General features: G+C 45.0%; 1 protein-coding gene across 3 annotated transcripts in view; it reads left to right on the top strand.

Annotated features, from left to right (window-relative positions):
• Positions 1 to 22,110, top strand: part of ENOX1 (ecto-NOX disulfide-thiol exchanger 1) — a 581,569-nt gene that overhangs the window by 394,318 nt on the left and 165,141 nt on the right. For all 3 annotated transcript variants that reach the window (XM_046028124.1, XM_046028126.1, XM_046028125.1), the window contains 3 exons: positions 15,763 to 15,936; positions 17,184 to 17,390; positions 20,968 to 21,201. In XM_046028124.1, coding sequence (XP_045884080.1) covers positions 15,763 to 15,936; positions 17,184 to 17,390; positions 20,968 to 21,201 — 615 coding nt within the window. The remainder of the gene's footprint in view (positions 1 to 15,762; positions 15,937 to 17,183; positions 17,391 to 20,967; positions 21,202 to 22,110) is intronic.

A 22,110-nucleotide genomic window follows, 5' to 3' on the forward strand; every position in this document is an offset into this window, starting at 1 on the left:
TAACCACAAATATATTAGGCTGCTGGTAGTTTTCTTAGCTCTTTTTATGATCTTTTTTCGCTGTTGTTCTTATTTCTTATCCCTCTGTTTCATTTTGGACATTTTCTATTTCTGTGTCTACATGATCCCTAACTTTTTAATTTAATGTCTAATCTATTAATTTCATGAAGTTTATTTCCATCACACAGTGTAGCTCTTTATTTTTGGATGTGCAGTTTCAGTCTTCCATCTATCTCTTTAACATGTTCAGTCTTTATTCCACATTCTTGAATATATGGAACAGAGTTATGACCATCTCACTACCTTTGTCTACTAATTCTGTCATCTGTGTCGTTTATGTTTTTGTTTTGTTATGTTCCGTTTTGTTTCTATGGAATTTTTTTTTTCCCTTATTACAGGTCACTTTTTCCTGCTTCATTGTACACATGGTGTTTTGTTTGTTTGTTTGTTTTACTGCTGCCGTAACTAGTAACAACAAACATGGTGACTTAAAAACAACTTTATTATCTTACAGCACTGTAGGTTAGAAAACTTCACTGGTCTCAGTCAAGATGTCATCAGGGTCTTATTCCTTTCTGGAGTCTCCATGCTCTGTATTCCTGTTTGCTTCCTGGCCTTTTCTAACTTCTTTTTTTTTTAAAATTGATTGATTGATTTTTGAGAGAGAGTGATTGGTGGGGGGTGCCGCGAGGGAGAGAGAGAATCTTTAAGCAGGCTCCGCGTGGAGTGAGGATCCCAGTGTATGGGTTCTATCTCATGACCCATGAGATCATGACCTGAGCCAAAACCAAGAGTCAAACACTTAACCAGCTGAGCCACCCAGGGGCCCCAGCCTTTTCTAACCTCTAGAGGCTTCCTGCATCCTATGGCTTGTGGTCCCCTCCATCTTCAAAGCCAGCGATGGCTCTCACATTAAATCACTCTTTCTCTCTTGCCTTCCTCCTCCCCCTTTAAGGACTCTAGTGATTGTATTAGGATTCCTAGTAGGGGAGTCTCTTTATCTTTATTTCACCATCAGCTGATTAACAGCCTTAATGCTCTCTTCAGGATTAATCCCCCTTTGCCAAGTAATAACATAGTCACAGATGTAGGGATTAGCCTATCAGATCTGGTCATTTTTCAGTGGCTGCCAGATATGTGAATTTCACCTTGTTAGGTGCTGGATATTTTTGCATTCCTAAAATAAAATCCTTGAGGCTTATTATGGGATGGATTTAAGTTTATTGGGCAGAGTTTGAACATTCTGAGGCTTGCTTTTGAGTTTTGTTATAAGAAACCATAGCAGCATTGAGGGCTAATTTTGTCCTACTACAGAAGCTGTACCATTCTGAGTGTTTTACACAATACCTCATGAATTATGTGACTTTTCTACTCCAGCTGAAAGGGACATGATCTCTTCTTAGCTTTTGTGATCTATCTGAAGTATTCCTATAATCCCTATGGGTCGTTCTTCTCCTAGCCTTGCACAAGTTCCTCACATGCATACACTGATTAGTTCTCAGCTGAGAACTGAAGATTCAAGATATTCCTGCCTTACATCTCTGAGTCGTGGACATGTGTGTGTGCGTGGACATGTGTGAGCACATGTGTACACATGAATGTGTGTGTGTGGTTCTATTGAGTGCTCTGCCCTGCAAATTCTAGTGACCTCAACCATCTCAAACTACCAACTATAATGTTAATCAGGAAGACTGCCAGGCTCCTCCAGGGTTTCTCTTCCCTGGGCTGTAGCCTGGAAATTCTCTTTTGGCAATGATGTCTCCAGGCTGGGCAATCCTATGGCTCACCTTGTTTGTTTCTCTTCCCTCAGGAATCATTGTCTTATATTGCCCGAGATCCAATATCTGAAAACTATATTTCATATTTTATCTAGGTTTTTGGCTGGTTCAGTTGGGGGAGTATATCCTGTGTCTGTTACTCTTTTCCTTGCCAGAAGTAGAAGTCAAACATTTGTTATTTGCCACATATTTCATTTTGATAAGGGCAACAGTGATGCCCAAATATTTAACAAGTTGGGGTTTGGGCACTGACCAAACAGAACAGATAGATGTCGGCATTAACTGGACATGTGTTTACCAGCTGAAGGTCAGTCCTGTGTAGTGATGAGACCCAGAATCCATCCAGCTCAGTAGTTTGTCACAGACAGTCCTGGTGAGACAGAAAGACTTTTGCGGTAAGACCCACCTGGGTTTGAGTTTGGACTCTAACATTTCTAGCTGACCCCTGGACTTAAATTTCCTCCATTCCTTCGTTTTCCCTGCACTGTGGTGGAGATAAAGTGGGGGGGATGTATGTGAAGGTTCCTGGCATCCTGCCTGACACCTAATATACGCAGTTGTAATGAGAACCCTTCCCCTTCCCAGACCTTTCTCCATGATCCATTTGGATTCCTCAGTGCTCTGCCAACAGCAGAGTTTTACTCAGAGGGCAACCCACCTGGGAGAAAGAAAGGACCATCCCCCTAAGCCCCTCCTGTGGGGAAGGGGAGCCCAAAGACTCCACTGTGAGGCACCAGGGAAGGGTGATTAGGTGTTTTGATCACGACAGCGAAACAAGCCTCCCGGTCAGGCTGGTGTGAAGTGGGTCCCTGGGAGCTGGTACCCACCACCACAGGAGAGGCCCATGCAAGGCACGCCAGCCCCGGCCGGGTGTGGAGAGGGGTAAGGCAGGGCGACAGGCACCTGAATTCAGAAGTGTGTAGCAGGAGTCTGACATGCCTCCTCCCAACTCATACCTCTCTGCTCCTTAAGGGACGACAATTCAGAGCTGTCCTGCCATAGTCCCTTGACAAATGGTGGCAAAGGGGGGCAGTGTGAAGGACACTTTGTAGGACTGGATTTCTCTGACCTCCTCCTCAAGGATTAGGATTTGCCTCCTACACGTAGGACTTTCTCTTCATAATCCACTATGAACGTGTCGGGCATGAGCTCAACACATACTGTCTGCCCTTTCATTTCATTTTAGGGTATTTTTCAACAAATGAGGGTATTTTTTTGTTTGTCACTTTCATTGTCACTGAAGGTTTCTGTCTCTCTGGCAACACAAAGCTCAAACATTTGCCTTCAACCTTTTTGTGTTCCCAGTCACTGTGGCACACCTGAGCACACGTGCCTGGTGGTGACTGACAGTATTTGATGAACATGTCATAGAGTTCTTTGTCCAAAACACAGAATAAAGATATTGAGCAGAAAAGGCCCTGGGATAAATCCTCCTGATATACACTTGATACATCCTGCCAGTTTATTCGATTTTATTTTATTTAAACTTGGCTCTGTTTGTTCAACAAACACTTTATGCTTGAAATTATTCACATCTCTCATGCCTCTGTCCCATCACTCTGTGATGGAAGAAAGTTAACTGTGATAAGATTTTCAGATTCTCTTGACTGACTTTCTAAATGTATTTGAGAAGAAAATGTAATGATCTGTCCTTGTTATAGTAAAAAAATAATAGTAACAATAATTGACTAAGGATGTGAATGCCCAAGCTAACATTTCCATTCTGGCGTTTCTGGCAAATGGAAGTCCCCCAGTCTCTAAGTTGGGCCTTAGACTTAGTCCCTGACAAATCCATACCTTGTAACCTCCACACCACCGGCACTTTTGATGTAAACACAGCCTGAAGAAAGCCTGGTGATCCAGAATGCCCTCAGTAGTAAGAAGAGGAGAAAAATATATAATGATATAGCCAAAGGAAGAGAAGTAAAACACCCGACAGGCCTCTGCCCTCAAAACGTCATTTGATAAATGCAGTAAAAATGACTTCTTTGAAAGTGTGGACCGAGTCCTGAGGGACGGCTGGTCTCTGACTTGGCTGTGTATTTACAAAGTGCTCTGTGCTTGGATCTGAGGACCCAGCGGCTAAGCTTGAGAGATACTTTCAGTGAGGAGGGCCACTTGTAATTCAGAGTGTGGCAGGCTCTTTTCGGACTGATGGCACAGGTGCCGAGTATGCCTCCCGAATTTTGCTGCCACTCTCCAATGCAGCTACGTGCCCACATGTCTGCGTCAGCGTGCACTGTGCACCTTGGGCCAGAGACCCCGACTTGGCCGCGTGTTCCCTGCATCTAGAGCATGGCTTAGGAAGCTTGTAGATGATTAGTAGTGGGGAATGAGCAAATATCAGAGGGACCTAGGGCAGTATGCCACTCAGCTCCTCAGTTTTTTCAGCTATAAAACTTAGTAGATGACCCTGACACGGAGAATGCGTAGTTCTAAGGTGAATGTGAGTTCCATGAGAAGAACAAGGGTACACCGCACACATGCACACACACACACACACACACACACACACACACACACATTCTTGCTTACTCTTCTCCTCCCTCTCTTCCTTCTCCTCCCTCCTGGCAGGTTTGTGTATACTCCAAAGCACAGAAATATACAGAATAATCTATTGAATTCTCTTTCTGCACAAAATTAGCACTTAGTGCCATTGGGGAGCCCCGGAGACCTTTGCAGTAGGAAAAATCCTACCTATAATTTACATTTGTGTATTGATTGATTTCCTTGTTTGTAAACTGCTGGCATATAAATGCCCATCACATAACTGGGCATCCGTAATAACAATGCGAAGTGAGTGTGGAAGGTTTTAGCCTTACATGGAAGGTGAGGAGCCTTGGGAGGATGGGATGAAGGCCCAGATAGGGTGCATCCTGGTTTCTCCGTGTGCCGTGTGGGCCTGCAAAGCACAGGCAGGTGGGCTTTCATCACAGCCAGGACAGTGGGGACCACAGTTTGCTTCTCCTCCAGATCCAGGGATGCTGCCATCAGATGTCTCTTGTCTCCCCAACCTCTACTTCCTCGTTCATGAGCGAAGCCAGTGGTGTGCGGGTAAAGGGGCCTTGGAGAGATGTGATGAAAACTAGCTTATTGAAAGATTGAAAAGGGATTTTGAAAATATAACATTGCATAAAGGTAACAGTTCAAAACTGGACACCTCTGGAAACAAGAAGGAGATGTAGATCCCTGAATGAGGAACAAAAACGTTCTTTGAATTGACAAATGGATGGAAATGATGAATTTTAAATGAAAATCTGGGTAATAATTTCTGTTTCTAACCTTGCACTCTCCAGGAAAACAAAAACAAAAACAAACCACTGTTTGGGGTATGCTTTTCATGCGAGAAATAACCCACTGTTTGGGGCATGTTTTTCTCTTGAGTTTTTCATGTCCAGGGGTCAGCCCTGTAGGGAAAGACACACTGTTGCTCCAAACCCCGAGAAACGCTTCTCCACATTAGCTGCACTCAACCCAAGAGGCTGAATTTGATACTTGAACCATTCCACCTTCATTTACTTCTCTGAAAAATTATCTACTGGCATTACTCAGGGTTTTGCCCGAAATGACAGGCTATCGGAGAGGAGGACGTGGCCTTGATGCTTTCTAAATTAAAATGCTTATCAACATACAAGTAACTAAATCTGAACAGGGTCTCAGATGTAAGAAAGTATTTTTGAAATCTGGTGTTGCTCGACTTTAATTTATTAGAAAGGTGTGCATGTGTGTAAAGAAGCTTAATAACATAGACCTATTCACTGAAATTAACACAATAGGATTTCAGCGGAAAAACTAGGTTTATGGGGAAAGCGGATAGCCAAACTTGAGTGAGTCCACCTGGTGAATTTGGGTATAAAACCTAATCTTCTTGGCAGAAAAAAGCAGGGAGGAAATAGCAAACAGCTCTGAACTCTGTAATTCTCATTTCCAGGCACTGGAAAACATCTTGGGCCCTTGGGGATAGACAGGGGTTTTTTGCTTGCCCCCCCCCCAATACATTTCTCTGTTGGAGAAATTCCTCCTGTGGCAAAACTATATGGCACTTCCTCGTTAGTTATTTTTCTAGAAGACCTTCCTGGTTTCCACCCAAAGAATTACTTCTTGAAGTCAGAATAGGTAAGAAAACATTAATTTAGAAGACAACAGAAAATTGAGATATGCCTTTTTTTAAAGAGGAATGACACCACGGTGACGTAGAACCATGTACACTGAGTAGCACACACATACAGGTGTGCACACAAATATAATCTTCCTGGTTCAAACGACAGCTAATATGCACTGAGTGCTTCCTCCACCGGGCACTCTTTTAAGCCCTTTATATGCTTTAACTCACTTAATCCTCACAACAAGTCTATCAACATAAATATATTTTTAAAACTCTTTCCGCAGATTCAGGCCCAAGGCCTAAGGAGGTTGGGACACTGAGCCGCAGAGAAATCCTGTCCTTGAGCCCAGTACTCAGGTTTCCCCTCTCCCTCTTGCTGCCTCTCCCTTGGATGTCTCTTTTCTTTCCATCTTCGACTCTTGTTTCTTCCCAGCCGGTTGTCCTTGCCCACACAGTCAAGTAGAAAAATTAAATTAATATTGGATCAGTCTGTGATTTTAAAACAACACATGACCCGAAGTTTCCTTTAGGAGCGCTCATGATGTGTTTGCTTTTGAAAGAGGCTCTATTTTCTCCCCCAGCCCAGGGCTATATGCTGATCTTATTTAAAGAGACAAACTCTGTGTTGCTTCAGCCCCTTCAAGCAGTAAGTTTAAATTGAAACTTACATAAATTGTTTAAAATAATGTGATATGAATGTTTTCTTTGAAGCTACATATTGAATAAGTTTTTCCTTTGTTCTTGTTTAAATTTATGAGATGTTCCCTATCTCCCCAATGCCTTTGTAAACTAAAACTAAGGTGGGTAAATAAAATCAAAAGGTTAGCCCTGGCATTATTATCTTGGGAAGATGCAGGTTTCCAAGGGAAGATCCCTGTGTAGAAATTCACACGCTATGAATACCACCTCTGTTGTCCCGGCCACAGACCGCAGTGGGCTTTCCATCAATATGACACCAGGCTATCAGCCTGACTTCAGAGACGAACAGCTCTGCAGAGCGAGGAGGCATTGAATGCCAGAAAGAAACGTGTTGACATAAATCAGTTAGACTTTAATATATATTCAGAGGGTCCCCATCCTTAAAAAGATCAATGGATAGATACCTAAGAATTATAGTTGCTTCTTACATGTTTAACTGAATATTCAAAACCATTTTCCACGATTCCGCCGTGTTTTGCCGCTGTGTTCTGCCCCGTGCCATAAGGCTGTCAGTAGGTTCAAAGCAGAGAACACCAACAGCGTATTCAGTCCTCTTTGTTCTATCATTATGCAACAATCCTGCTGGACAAAGTCACATAACATGGTATAGAGAGAAAATTAATCATCGGCTAATGAGATGGGGATGTGAAAAGAAGTTTGAAAGACGTAATTTAGAGGCCCCAATTAGGGCCTGTTCTCGTGGGTCTCCTGTGGGCACAGCTGGTTGATCCAAGGTTCAGGGGTGTAAGAAGGGCACCGGGGTGGGGAGGTGGGGGGGAGGAGATAAAGAAGCCACGGCCTCTGGGCATACAAAGCGGTTTTTGGAATCCTCCAGATGAGAGCTAATAAGAACCCACATAGCAGTGGGTACCAATGCAATGATGTAGAGAGGTTTTTCAAAGGTAGCTCTGTCTGAAGGTTTTGGCATGTGACTGGATGAAGTTGCCTATGGAGGTTTTTAAACTAGGAACTGAGAAAGGGGAAGCGCCATTAAAAGAAAATAGGCAAGCCCTCAAGTTACTCTGTCCGGGCATAGGGCAGATGACCTGGGCACTCAGCGGTTTGCTATGGAGGGCATTCAGATGCACACAGACACAAGCATAAGGGTACCAGCAGGCCACAGAGCAGAGCAAATTACTCAGCATGAGCTTCCAACCCAAGGAATTCAGGGTGACCCCCTTCCTCCCCTGTGCAGTGAGAATTTGGCTCTGTCCCTCAGAACAAGAAAGCAACAAGAGTTTAGGAGAAGTAAATGTTAGGGGGAAAGAGTCTATATAGATTTGTCTAAGAGGGTTTTCTTTTCTTCTGTGGCTGAGTCTGACCTGTAAGGAGAAATCAGAAGGGGTAGGAACTTTAAGAAAGAGTTGTCTTGCCATTATATAGATACTGAGGGCCAGGTGGGGAAAACTCAAGATGGAAGGAGATCCTAAGAAAAAAGATTTGGAAAACCCAACGGAGAATGCAAACCCTTTTATTTAGTTTTAAAACTTCAACCACAAAGCTGTATGACAGCACCCTGCAGAGACAGACATACATGTTTTAGTTGAAGGAGGTCATTTGACACGTGTCAACTCCACGATGAGACTGCCAGAAAGACTCACTCATGAGCTGATGTGACACTTTCAGTGCAGGCCTGGCCCAAAGCAAGCATTTGAGTGTGGCCACTGTTTTTTTAATCATAATGTACCAGGTCAGCCACAAAGATAGAGCTCAGAATCAAGAAAGGTCAAAAACACTGCTAATCCCATAGGTCACATTCTATAGGGCCTATTTCTGGAGCTTCCCCTAGACTGCAGAAAAGGTGGGTTTTAGAGGAAGTCCCTTGTGGAAGGGCTGAGGGAAGCAGGGTCACTGAAGCTGAGCTGGAGAAGACGCAGGCGTTCCTGGAGCCTTCTCCGTGGGACTGACCAGTAGCACCAGGACAGAGAAGCAGACTTCTGACAATAGCCCAGGAGAGCAGAATCAGGACAATGGGTTTAGTACAGGATTTCAGGTCCTGAGGCAATATAAGAGAGGTAAATGTCTCACTGTGAACCCGTTAGAAAAGGGAACGGACTGTCTTAGGAAGTAGCAAATAATCTGTCATTAGATGTGTCTTAGGGAAGGCAGGATGGGAGATGTGGGGAACTCAAACGCACAGTGGTGAAGCAAGCAGGACCCCTGATCCTGATTTCAGCTCTACTCTTAACCAGCTGTGTCACTTTGGGCAAGTCACTTAACCTTGCGAAGCCTCCATTTTTTCGTCGCTCAATCAAGAAGGTCAGACTAGGAAATACTCAAAGTCTCTTTCAGCTTTGAAACTTCACGGTCTGTGGTGAGGCCTGGCATCCTTTCCTTCCTTGTCAAAGTGAGCCCCTCCACACCTGCCTAGCGTGTGCCAGCATGGTCTTTATGCCTCAGCTGTGAGACCCATTGTGTCTGAAGAGTGTGTGTTTCCACAGGCTCAGAAAACAGAGCGGCTTACTTTGAGTGTGACAGTTCAGGCCTCTGTACCGAGTGCTGGCGTCAAATTCAAATCGCCCAGCCCGCAGTGCGAGGGAATTTCACAGGACCTCTGATGGGCTTTTACTTCCTGCTCACTCCAATTATATTTGGTTTTCAAGTGCACGCTCCATGCACAGGTGGCTGGAAAGATCTGACAGACTTCTTTCCGCAGTCATTGCTCTCTGCAGCAATTTTGGTGAGAAGTGTGGAAATTCTCTTCACTGGGTGCCGTGTCATAGTTTCAAACATGGACACAAATCTCCCCGCTCAAGTCAACAGCACTTAAAATACCTGTTGATGGCTGCATTCCTCCGTCCCGCCAGCATTATATCCCCAGTCAAAGGAGACAGAGGGTTTTATTTATTGAATGAGGTCTTTGTTTACAGCATGAGCACAGTCAGGCTCCAGGAGCTCACCTTGGGTATATATCTTGCATTCAAATAGAAAACATACCTCACCACTTTTGGATCTCTTTGGAAAGATCACAAAAGCATCATCAATGTTAACTTTCCTTGATTCTGCTTGTAGGCATTCACTTACCTCATAAAGTACACTGTAACGTTAACTTATAATCTGTAGAGTTGATTTGTTCTTGATAAATATGTAGCCATCTTCAAGGTCGGGTTTTTTCACAGAGGGAAAATGTAAAAGCTATCCTCCCTCCAGGGAACTGGTTTTGAACATTTTTTCCAAGAGAACATTTAGAAATATCTTTTGTATTTATGATCCTAATAAGTATATTTTGAGAATAACTTTTTTTTAAGATTTATTTATTTATTTGAGAGAGAAGCACAAGCGGGAGAGGGGCAAAGGGAGAGGGAGAGAGAGAATCTCAAGCAGACTCCATGCTGAGCACAGAGCCAGACGTGGTGTTTGATCCCATGACTCTGAGATCATGATCTGAGCCGAAACTAAGAGTCAGACGCTTAAGCAAATGTGCCACCCAAGCGCCCCAAGAACATCTTCTCTACACACTCATAGAAGTCATCCTTTATAAGACTCAGGTCAGCTGTCACCCCCTCCAGCATTCCTATAGTGACCCTGTCCCCCTGTATTAGGTTCTGGAATTGCCTTAACATAGTACCACAAACCCTGCAACAGCTTCAAACAGAAATGTTATCCTCTCAGCTCTGGAGACAAGCATCAGAAAGCAAGGTGTTGGCAGGGCCATCTTCTCTCTGGGAAGGAACCAGGGAAGAATCTGTCATATGCCTTTACCTCCATTTCTGGTTTTTGTTAGCAATTCTTGGTATCTTGGCTTGCAGCTACATAACTGAATCCGTTGTCACGTGGCGGTCTCTCTGCACCCTGTGTCTCTTCCCTGCCCTGCTGATGAGGACACCTGTCCTATCAGACAGAGCCCACCCTCATTGGCTGTAACATTGTCTTCCCTTGGTTACATCCGCAGTCCCCTCTTTCTCAATAAAGTTACATCACAGGTACCGGGGGGGTCATGACTTCAGCCTCTCTGTTCAGAGAGATACGACAGAAACCATCACGCCTGTATCCCAGACTGCTTTCCGTGCTCCCCTTCTCTGTGCTTAGCATCTCCCGTTTAAATGTCTCACAACAGTTGTCATACTGTATTGTCATTTTCTGCACAGGAGTTTTTTCATCAGACTGTCCCTTCATTGTAGGAGCGACTCACATAACATCTTTGCAGGCGAAGTACCTAGCGGAACATCCAACACCTAGTAGGCACTCGAACGTTTGTCAAAAGAAATACTTCGTCATCGTCTTCGTCATCCTTTCTGTGTCTACAATATGAATAACATATTTATATAAGGTTACATAAATATTATTATACATGAAATACGTATTCACACTGCACATAAATTCTACCATTTTTTGCGTATTCACCATGTGCCAAACATTACATTCAACACTTCATATTTTTTTAAAATCTCATTTAATCCTCACAAGAATATTAAAATTTAAATATGATGATCCACGTTTTGAAGATACTATAAATGAGGCTTAGGAAGATTCAAGGTCCTGAGGTCACACAGCCAGTGTGTAGGAGATCCAGGACATGGTCCCAGGTACATTTGATTGCGGATTTGGGCACCTGACACGTTGATACGCTGCCTTCGCACAGACGGTGCTCTCTGAGGCTCCCATTCTGTGGACGTAGTATGTCTGGGTTCATGCTCATGTTTACCTGAAGCCCAGAGAGGTTGAGGGATCGGTCAGCCTTAGGGTCCCTCAGCTGTTGCCCAGATCCTTTTAGTTCAAGTTCACCTTTTTTAGAATCTGCTTTCCTTTTTTGACTTTTTGATCGTGAAACGATTTTTGAGAATATTAGAGAAAAGGAGTACATGGAGTGAGAAAAAAGCATTTGCTTTAATAGTCTGTGAATTTAACCAACATTACAGAAGTCTAAGGCTGTCAGTTGCAATGAACAGAATGAGCCCACATATCACCACGTAGCTTCTCTGCCCAATGATAATGGATCATATTCTGAGGCAGTAAGTCCTCTGGAGAAAGGAGAGGAGCATCTACATGTTTCTCAGAGCCCCTCCAGCCTGTCGCTCTGCCCTGGCCCCCCCAAGCCTTGCATCTCTCTGGACTCGAGGTCCCACCTGGGCCTCAGGTACAAGGAAGGGGGCCCTGGACTGAGTTAGAACCTGGATCAGGGTGGTTCAGCCCCGATGACCTGCCAACAGAGTTCCCTGGCGAAGCTGGCCTGCCCGCACTTGTGTTTTGTCTGCTGCTAAGGATCTCTGCCTGGGACTAGAGCTACTGCTAACCTTTGGCCTGATTGCTGCCTCATTTCTCTTATTATTCTCTTGGAATAATATTCTCTTGGAACATGGTACTCTGCCTGCTGGGCCACACTTGTTCCTGGCGCTGACATTGTACCTCTATCCCCCTAACCTCAACCCAGCCCAGCAACCATGCCCACACCTACCCTAATTAGGCCCAGACTTGACCAAGACAGGCCTCTATTGCCTTTCTTCCAAGGGGGATCAAGTTCTCATTGCAAATAATTAGACTTCAGGGAGGCATTGATGTTGGAAAGGGCAGAATGGGGCCAGCCGCTGCTCGGGGCAGTGGACCAATGGGGTACAGCACATCAGGAAGGGGCCTCTGCCCGGCAGAGGGCACATCTGACCTTGGCTGGCTGCTGTCCCAGTGAGAATAAAACCAGAATGCACTAGCTTGAGCACGAAGATCCCTTCTTCTCTAATCTGACTCCCGCAGCCCCTCAGGACATGGGTCACAGTGTCGCTCGCTCGCTATGCTGGAGCATGGACAGCAGGTTGGCATCCCCCAAGCTTATCAGGCTGTCTCCGGCCCATCCCTTCCTGGGCCACTCCGTGAGTCTTGGTTTACACTTCTCAAGTCTTCTGCTAAGTTTGGTGCCCATCCTTCATGTTCTCCTTAAACCCGGTGATTTCCCCAAGCAAGGACCATGTTACAGTCCTGACCCCATATCTCAGCAATAGTACGTGCCCAGGAAATGCCACATGAATGATCAAAAGAAGGATACTGCCATGCCTCTTAATACCCTGAACTCAAACCCGAACCTGCCCTCTGCCACCTGCTCATCTAATTGAAGAAACACTGCACTATATATGAATCAGGAAGCAGATTTTTTTTTTTTTCTGGTTTTGTCTTGTCCAGTTGGGAAAAGACAATGAGAAAGAAATACTTTCTGAGCCTTGGCCTTGGCTCCTGTGTGCTCGCTGTCTGCAGCACAAGGGGAAATCTGGACAGGGCTCTGGTCTTGGAAATAAATAACCCTTCCTCTTATTTAAGTACAATTTCTGAAAGAAAGTTCTACTCTATACTTAATTGGATTCTTTCTTGCTGCAATTTAAACCTTCTTCCTCCTTTCTCTGAGTGGAATTGTAACTCATTATCTCTGAAGTTCACAGGGGCAGCTTTTCTAAGCAAGACAAGGAACTGACTCTTAGAGCTTGCATTCTCTCCTCACCTTTGTCTTCCTGTGCCTGTGTCTTTCTCAGACTCCCAAAAAGTGTGCATTTGCTTTAATGAGTTAGTACATAATAGGTTCCTGTGCTGTTTGAGAAAACAATTTCCATCTGTTCATATATTGTTAAAAAGTAATGGGTTCTTATTAAAAAAAAAAAAAAAGTCTAATGCTTCCCTACTTCCTCCTCTCAAATACTGAATCTCAGATCCTTTGAGGTCCAACATAATTTAAGTGTTAATTCCTTCTAAGCTCTTTTCAAGCTACTGCACTCACCATGCAGATTTCATTAAACCTCAGAGTCTCTTCATACTGATGTTTTCGTAAAAAGCAAAGTAACTCTTGCTCTATATTAAAATATTTCGCTCAAGAGTAGTGTCTTTTGTCCCCATTTCTAGAGATGTGTTTATTTGGCCTTCCGAAAGGAAACAGAAGTCTGTTACAACTAAAAGAGGATGCAAGCGCTGGGCTTCTCATCTCATTTGTGGGCAACATCTGGTTATTGTAATTCACAGGGTTCTCTGTCCTGAGCGGTTTCAGCCTTAAATCACCCTGTGTTGGCAAACAACAGTGAGGGCCAGGCCAGGAAAGGAACAGACGAATCCTGTGCACGGAATGAGATTAAATAAAGGCATGAGCCTGCCAATATTTCAATTTCTAATATATTCACCTTGAAAGCCAATCTGTTGTTTCAGTGATGCTGACACTGAAAGCCCTTCTGTTCTGGAACTTCCCCCTTTAGACCTGGCAGCTGGATCAGAGTAAATTTTTAGAAGTGACATGTATCAGGTGAATCATCAAGTCAGGTCATTCTATATGGAGACGTTAAGGTAGTCACAAGAGTCTTGTTTACATAAGGAGCCAGAGACAGAGACCGAGACCAAGACCCGGGGCACGGAGCCGACTCTGCCCATGTGTCCGCTTTGTGATGCTGGGGATTCCATGCAACTGCTTTATGCCTCAGTTTCTTCATCTATAAAATGAGAATAAGACCTGTGAAACTTTTTAAATTCCAAGGGTGAATCTTCTCTGTCACTTCCCAAGCTTTATGTCTTTTCTGTCTCACTTGTTTTGAGCAATGTCAGCACAGAATCTGGAACACTAGTGCTCCAAGAGATTATTCAGCCTAACAGTCCCATGTTACAGACAAAGAAACTGAGAACCATAATTACAGAGGAAATACCAAGAATGTCAAGGTGACGCCTTTGAACTAGAATGCTTATTTGGCATTTATGTTTATGTGGTTTTTGCTTGTTTGTTTTTTAACAAAACCAACGTTGAAAAAAAACCAAACCAACCTCATTTTATTAAAGTCATGCTGGTGCACTCTCAAGTTAGATGGATTTCCTAAGAAATGGGACAGCAGTCCTCTTGGGGTTAAGAAATCAGGAGCACCCTGCTTATTCTGTTCGACCCAGAGGAAGAGCAGAAATATCCAGGGTATAGGGGAAAGCTATCAAAAGCCTTTTCCCCGAATGTAAGAGTGTTTGCCGGTGCTTTGTATGCTCTGGAGTGTCTTCATAAACAGAGCGTGTCCCTGTCACTTCATCTGCCTCTGGGTATCGCCTACCTTTCAGCACAGGTGAGCAGAGTGAGACCACGCCTGGGCTGAGGCCGAGGCTGTCCCTGAGAGCCAAGAGGGTGGAATGGGAATGATCCAGGAAGAAGAAAGAGAAAACATAGGACAGTAGGAAAAGAAAAGGGAGTTCATTGCCGAGGAGTCGCGGAGGGTCACCGTGGCTTCTGGTGGCATCTGTGCTCCTGTGTGTCTCCCTGAGCATCATCACAGCACCAGTGAGAGTGCCTGCTTTCTGCAAACAGAAGTGCTCTTCAGAGACGGATCCCTTAGCAGTATTCTAACAACCCCTGCTTGTAAATCAATCTGACTTCTTTAGGAAAAGAAAATCCCTGCATATGACCATTGAAATTACTTGTTTCATTACCATGCTTAAAAAAAAAAAAAAAAAACAATTCATTGCTTATATTGGAAAACCCATTCTTTCGGCCCCCTTATGTTTTTTTATACAGAGTGTAATTTTTTTTTTTTAATAACAGGGTATAAAGATTTCAGGAGGGTTGGTCCATTATTTATTTGTTGACTGAATTATAGGAAGAAAGTGTGATCATCCAATGGAATGCAGAAGCATATACAGCTAATTCTGTGCCTATGTGTACTTAACCCAGCCATAGTAATAACTCTTTGTTTTTTATTTCCTGGGGGAAATAGGTTAGGTTGGACCTGAATGCATCATTATAAAGTATGCACATATAAATTGGACTTTTCTAAATCTAGGTCACTTGGATAAGAAGGCTCTTTTGAGAAAACCAGACTGACAATTAGATTCACAGGGCACTTCAATGTTAAATGACATTCTTCCCACATTCTGGGTCATAAGGCAGCAAGTATAAACAATACGCCGATGTTAAGACACAGAAAATCACATTCGCGACAATAGCAAAGCTTTATGGTGCAAGGTTTTCCACTTTAATATGCTGTATTCTGTTCTGCCATGTTAATGTTTTAAGTGACATAATTTCCTTTTCATGTAGTTTCAAGTTCATCTTTTATTTTCTCTTTACCTTTCTGGAATAGCTCTCTACAAGGCTGCATCCTATGCTAGTTGAAATTCCTAACAACAACAACAACAACAAAAATAGAAAGTGTAAAGTCAAATAATCTTTGCAGGAAAACAGCAAAAATAACAATGAAAATTGATTTAAGACCCTCCAGCCAAAATGTTATCTTGTGTACTTTACAGACTCAATCTGTGTCCCAGGCTTTGATCCAGGCCTCAACATGATGACTGGGATTACGCCCATTAACCCAATGATTCCAGGCCTGGGGCTGGTGCCACCCCCACCCCCAACAGAAGTGGCTGTCGTCAAAGAAATAATCCACTGCAAAAGTTGTACTCTTTTCCCTCAAAATCCAAGTAAGTGATACCTGCAACAAATAATCTGCTCCTCCATTTAAGATTTAAGTTTTCCTTTTTTTTTTTTTTTTGTAATGTAGCATTGCGTGCACTTTCAGATGTGACTCAGAATTCTTCCCCATGGATGCACCAAGTGGGGATCCATTTGACATGAGGCTTTTGTCTCTAGATTCACACAAATGGATGGGGCTGTGTCCATGGGTTCTATCCAGGAGCTGAACAGACACCATGAAGCTAGTGTATGTGATGTGGAGATACAGACCCAGCATTAAGAATCTTTTTGCATGCAACAAAGTCTAGCATTTGCCGCAGAACATAGTGTGAAATATATGAGCGTTTCTATCCATCTTCACAAATGTGGGAGAAAAATTCTGAAATATGCTTTGCTAGATGGAAAATTGAATTAATTTGGCAGTTAGCAATTTTGGGGGAAGGCCGCATCTCAGAGTTTCTGGGCCAAATGGCATTTGCTTGAAGGAAACCTACATTTGATGAAATAAATGAGTCAGAATTTTTTTTTTTAATTTAGTCTCAGATACTAAGTTTATGGGCTTAAATAGCGAGAATTTTTTTTTTTATTCATATTAATCAGTGTTGCCTTTTCGAAGTGGACTTTTCAGGAGATTGCTTTAGTAATCTACATATAAACTAGGTAAAATGTTGTGACAGTGTACGTTTTATCTTTTCCTACAGCCTCCCCCAAATGTAATCGTTAGCTCATTTAAATGTGAATTTTTAAAAAAAAGTGTTGTTTTCAGTCCTGGTGTTCCCCTAGCCCAGCAAGGACTAAGCATGCTTGCAGGTACTATTCTCTGTCTTGCTTATCCGTTATCCATTATCCACAGCAAGACAAAGCAGATAATAAGCCCAAATTCCCCATCATGTTGTCATCTAATCATGCTTTGTACCTTGTGAACTACCCCCCCCCCCCCCCCCCCCCGCCACCATTTTCTGGGCTTCTGTATTATGAAGGGGAAATGAAATTATTGTAACATTGGCATTTATCTCTGTTCTGGGACAAGCTTAGCTACCCCGTGTAGAAAGGACCCCAGAAAGTAAAGGTTGGGAGGAAGAGGGGAGAGGAGGTAAGAATAGGGCAGGCCACTATCAGTGTTAAGTCGGAGTAGACATTCATCAGGACTCTTGGTTGAGAACATTGCTCTGCCGAGTTTCCCTTTTGCCAGATGAACCAGGAAGCGCGCAAAGAAATAAAGAGCACGCCCCTCTGTTTCTGTTGTGATTATTAGATCTTCCGCCTCCTTCCACGAGAGAACGACCTCCTGGGTGTAAGACCGTGTTTGTCGGAGGATTACCAGAAAACGCTACTGAGGAAATTATTCAAGAAGTCTTTGAGCAGTGTGGTGATATTACAGCCATTCGGAAAAGCAAGAAGAATTTTTGTCACATTCGCTTTGCGGAGGAGTTCATGGTTGATAAAGCCATTTACCTTTCCGGTACTTTGCATTACATAAGGGGTTTTCGAGGCATTTTGTTATGTTTTGTGATGTTAATATGAGCTTACTTCCCTTTTGCCTTCACGCACAATAAAGTCCTCACCGCTTGGGGCTGGAAAAGGAGGACCTCTGCCTTTACCCTGGGCTGCCAGAAGCTCCACGTTAAGACTGAGAGCCCACCTCCAGGCAGGAAGGGTTTCCCACCACCAGTCTTGAGGAATTCCATTGAGTTTCTAATTAATGTTCTCAAGTGCTTATTAGATGAAAAGCAATATTATGAATACTGAGGACCATTATTATTACTGGATGTAATTCCTCGGGGGAATAAAGTACTCTCTCAGCATAATTTCAGTTTTTCAGAAGTGGTTCACTTTCTAGACCCCAGGGTACCACATCAAGATCAGTTTCCTTGCAGAAAGTAGTCCACAGGTCCTAGGGGGAGGCCCAATCTCACTGCCCAATTGCTAGTGCCTTTAGAGTGGTAAAGCCTACCCCCAGGATACCTGCTTCTTTGGTGCCAGTTGATAGGGGAGATTTTCACAGATGTTGAAATTAGACCCAGTGCTGCCTGTGGGTCTTGGAGCAAGTGTACAGAGGCCGTACAGCCTCTGTCCTCGAGGCCTTTGCCAAATCGAAGAACCACAGATCTGGTATGTGGTTTTCAGGAGATGCTGCTTAGAATCAACTGATTGCCATTCTCTCGCGCTCTCCTTCTGTTTATTTCAGTCTGTTGCTGGGCACACCACCTCCCTATTCCTGACGGAAAGCTAATGAGAGAAGGTGAGAAAAGAATAGGGAAAAAAAAAACAACAACTGAATGCTACTGCCAGGCTTACTTAATTCCTGCAGGCAGCTGCTATTGCCTCGCGCAATTCCCTTGCAAACCCCAGAAGCCTTGGAGTTATTCCAATGCTGCTGCAACTTTCCTGAGCCCAGGTAGTGCTGTGGAGAACTTTAAAACCCTTATTCCGATAAAACCTTACAAAGGTGGGGAGTGGGGGGTGGAATCTGAAAGCATTCTAAAATAGAAGTGGAAGAAGAAACGTAGAAAAAAATATTTTACAACACACAAATAGCTTTGAGTTTCACCTGTCATGTATCTCGGGCCATCACATCAGAGTAATCTAGCACACAGCTGGGGACTCTGTCGTGGCCGTGGGTCGACATGCCTCAGGCAAGATACCTTCTCTCTGGCCTCCATTTTCTCATCTGTGAAACTGAGGTAGTACAGTACCAGTACTAACTCAGAGGATCATGATGAGGAATGAATCCAAATAATGGAGAGTAAGTGCTTAGCAGGACACCTGCAGCAGGAGGAACCACTGAGCAAAAATGGATGTTTTTAACACAGATATCCCAAAGGTGGTAAAGAAGGACTGATTCTCGTTTCTCACAGACGTGCCCCGGGGAACCTGGGTTGTAACCACAGCTCTACCAATAAAACTATTACTTTACTCCACCTGATGAAATAAGAGCAGTAGAGTAGATCAGAACCGCTTTTCATCTCCAACAGAACACAACGTTTAGACCCGATCAGAAACCCCATGAGACATCGCCAAAGATGAACAGGTCCAAATTTAGGCACGGGAAAGGTATTCCTGTATTTCTTCCTTGATGCTAGGCACTTCCCAGCATGGACCTTGGTCCTGCTTCTGAGCCAGTCGTCTGATTGCCCCTTGGTCTGCCTCTTGGCAGCAGAAGGAGCCCACAACAAAGGCCTCACCTCCAGCCTCCCTGCCTGGATGTACAGTGGTCTCCTACCTCTCAGCCTCAGCCACCCTGGGGACGTTGTTCATTAGTCCAGGGAAGATCCGAAAGTCCGATTAACTGGAGGGGCAGGAGGGAAGGAAGGCTGTCCGTCCTGTGCGTGAGCTCCTACAAGTCCATACCCAGCTGCTAGGCCTAATTTTAGGACCGTGTTCATAGTTGAAGTCCAAGCTAATTTTAGACTCAGCCTCATCAGGATCTCTTTTAAGGCCTTAATGATGATGTTTTGGTGAAAGAAAGGCTAATTTTTGGAACCAGAATTATCGAAAGAGTGGTGCTCTGGACACCCGACCAGTCAGGGTCACAGGCCAGCCTTAGGCGGGGCGGGCTGCTCAGCTGTTGCCGATTTGTCACCGTGGCCTGCTGACTCATTAAGTTTCTACGGCCCAGAACTAAGACACGCTCAGCTTTAGCATGAATTTTGCTCATACGTGATCGGATGTTTGCGTTTTTGGTTGGTATTGTCGTATCTTCCCATTTTTAGAGAACACCATTTAAACCTAGCAATGAGAAGGGTGTAACAGGAATCAGATGTGAGATCTGTTTGGTATTTGTAACTTCTCAAAGGTGTGAAGCGCCCTACAGGGAAGAAGTCAGCCTCTGCAAGGGTTTCAGCTGAGTTTCAGCCCAAATGCCAAGATAATCCATTGAAATCCACCACAGAGATTTCGAATGTCAGCGTTAGTGCAGCATAGCATTTCACAGTGGTATCTCATTTGCAAAGCCCCTACACAGCAAAAGTGCTCATTTTGCTCTCTCCTCTGGCAGCCCCAACAGCTGTGATCCTGCTGGGACCTGAATTTATGTTTTTAAAATCTGAGTACCCCAAAGTGAAGAGCAGCCTCAAAGCCAAGTCGTCTTCATCTGAAGTGAGGCTGGCTGTCTGGGTTCAGTTCCGTTTGTGTTGATTTCTCCCATCAGGTTTCTGCATGTCATCTTTATAAGTTGGCTAGCTCGCAGTAAATCCCCCAAAGATTTCCAGGTTCCCCCCTCCCCTTTTTTTATTGGTCCAGCTCTGCGCTCTTGCGCAGGCTCCCGTGGCCTTCAAAGATTGTGTGGACAATTTGTGTGGGGCTGCATCCTAGATGAGGTGCTGCAGGGCTGTAAGGAAGGCAGCTGGTGAGGCCTCTTGATTGAAGGTAAAATATTCTCCCGCATACCCGAGAGGATAAGTGGAAATAAAACAGCATTGCAAAATTGCCTTGGTAATTGTGGCTTTTGCAGCTGCCGAGAGAGAATGGAGCAGCATTTTCTAGGGGAATGAAGCAATAACCTGGGAGTGAGGTGTTGTGGAATTTACTTTGTAGATCTTTTTAAATACCATAGATATTCTTTATTTACTCCTATTCTGACTTTTTTAAAAAAGAATTTAAGAACACTAATGCAAGAGAGTTACCGTAAATTGAAAATATAATACCACTGGCCCTAGAAACGCAGGTAGGGGGAAAATGCTACATGCCAAATTTGTTTCTGAGCTCCCTGGAAGCCAGAGGGAAGAAGGAGTTATGGTAAGTGCCCTGGTTCTTGAGGTCATCATCTCAGTAACGTGGGCTTGAAAGATGGCTGGGACACCTCCCAGAACTGTGTTTACCCCCACATCTGGGATAAGCTGAACTTCGAAGCACTTCCTTATCACCTGGGAGAAGAGGGTAATTGCTTCCTGCCTCCTATGGAAGGAATGCAGTGCCCTTCCTATGGGCAAAAAAAAAACGGGGCGGGGTTCGTCCGGGTGTTTTGAGAGCGGGGCCAAAACGGTGCCGTCATCGCCGTGGTGACATCATGACGCCACCGGCCTCTCCATTGCTTTCAGGTTACCGGATGCGATTAGGGTCCAGCACGGACAAAAAGGACTCGGGCCGCCTGCACGTGGACTTCGCCCAGGCCAGGGACGACTTTTATGAGTGGGAATGCAAGCAGCGGATGCGCGCGCGCGAGGAGCGGCACCGGCGCAAGCTGGAGGAGGACCGGCTGCGGCCGCCCTCGCCGCCGGCCATCATGCACTACTCCGAGCACGAGGCCGCGCTGCTGGCCGACAAGCTGAAAGGTAGGGGGCCGCCCTCGCGTCTCCGGCCCGGCGGGAGGCATGGCCCGCTCGCAGGGCAACACCGCCATCCCCCAGCGCCCCCGACGGCTCGGTCTCCGCGTGCTGGGTGTGTGCAGGCGACGGCACCCGGAAGCAGGGGACCCTTGCGCTTCCTCCCACTGTTGGGACGCAGCCCGGCCCCTGCTCACCTGTGTTCGTGCACGAGTGTGTAGGGTCACGCAACGCGATCCGTAGAAGAGGGGAGAAGGGTCATGTGCCGTCGCCCCAGAGCAGGCTCCTGTCTTCCCACCTGTGCGGACCGAGCGAGGCCAGTGTCTCCTGCAGGCAGGCGGGTCCTGGGGGGCTCCGGGTCCTGGTGGGGCTCCGGTTCTGGAGCTTCCACCTACCTGCACTCTTCTCAAAGTCTCCCTTCACGTGGGAAAGAGCGCTGGGGTCTGTGGAGGGTAGAAGCGAAATGTGGAACAGGATCCCTGCCTTCAGAAATGGAGTTGAAGGGACACTGCTGACACTACAGAATAATCGGGAATTAAGAGGAGTACATTTCATTTCTGTAGAGTTTGCTCGTTTCACCTGTTTGATGCTATGGGGGATAAAGCCACATGGAGGCTTTAGTACCTGCCCCAGGGAATGGCGGATGATAGGGGAGGGGCCAGACTGTAACTCGGGAGCACGCATATGTGTGAATTCTCTTACATTATTGATCAGAGTCCTGTAATCTGAGCAGCATCTGCATTTACAGGCAAATTGTGGTCAGACCTTCCTCAGACTATTGAGTGTGTCGGGTTTTAACTGGAGAACGCAGGTTGGGTAGCTGACCACACCCAGGCGTCTCAAGTAAATGAGTAACTCTAGGACAAAGCCAGCGGCTGACTCAACCAACAGAGTAGCAGCAGGCTTTGGGAACACAGT

The sequence above is a fragment of the Meles meles genome, chromosome 14 (genome assembly GCF_922984935.1).
Source record: "Meles meles chromosome 14, mMelMel3.1 paternal haplotype, whole genome shotgun sequence".
NCBI classification, from domain to species: Eukaryota; Metazoa; Chordata; class Mammalia; order Carnivora; family Mustelidae; genus Meles; species Meles meles.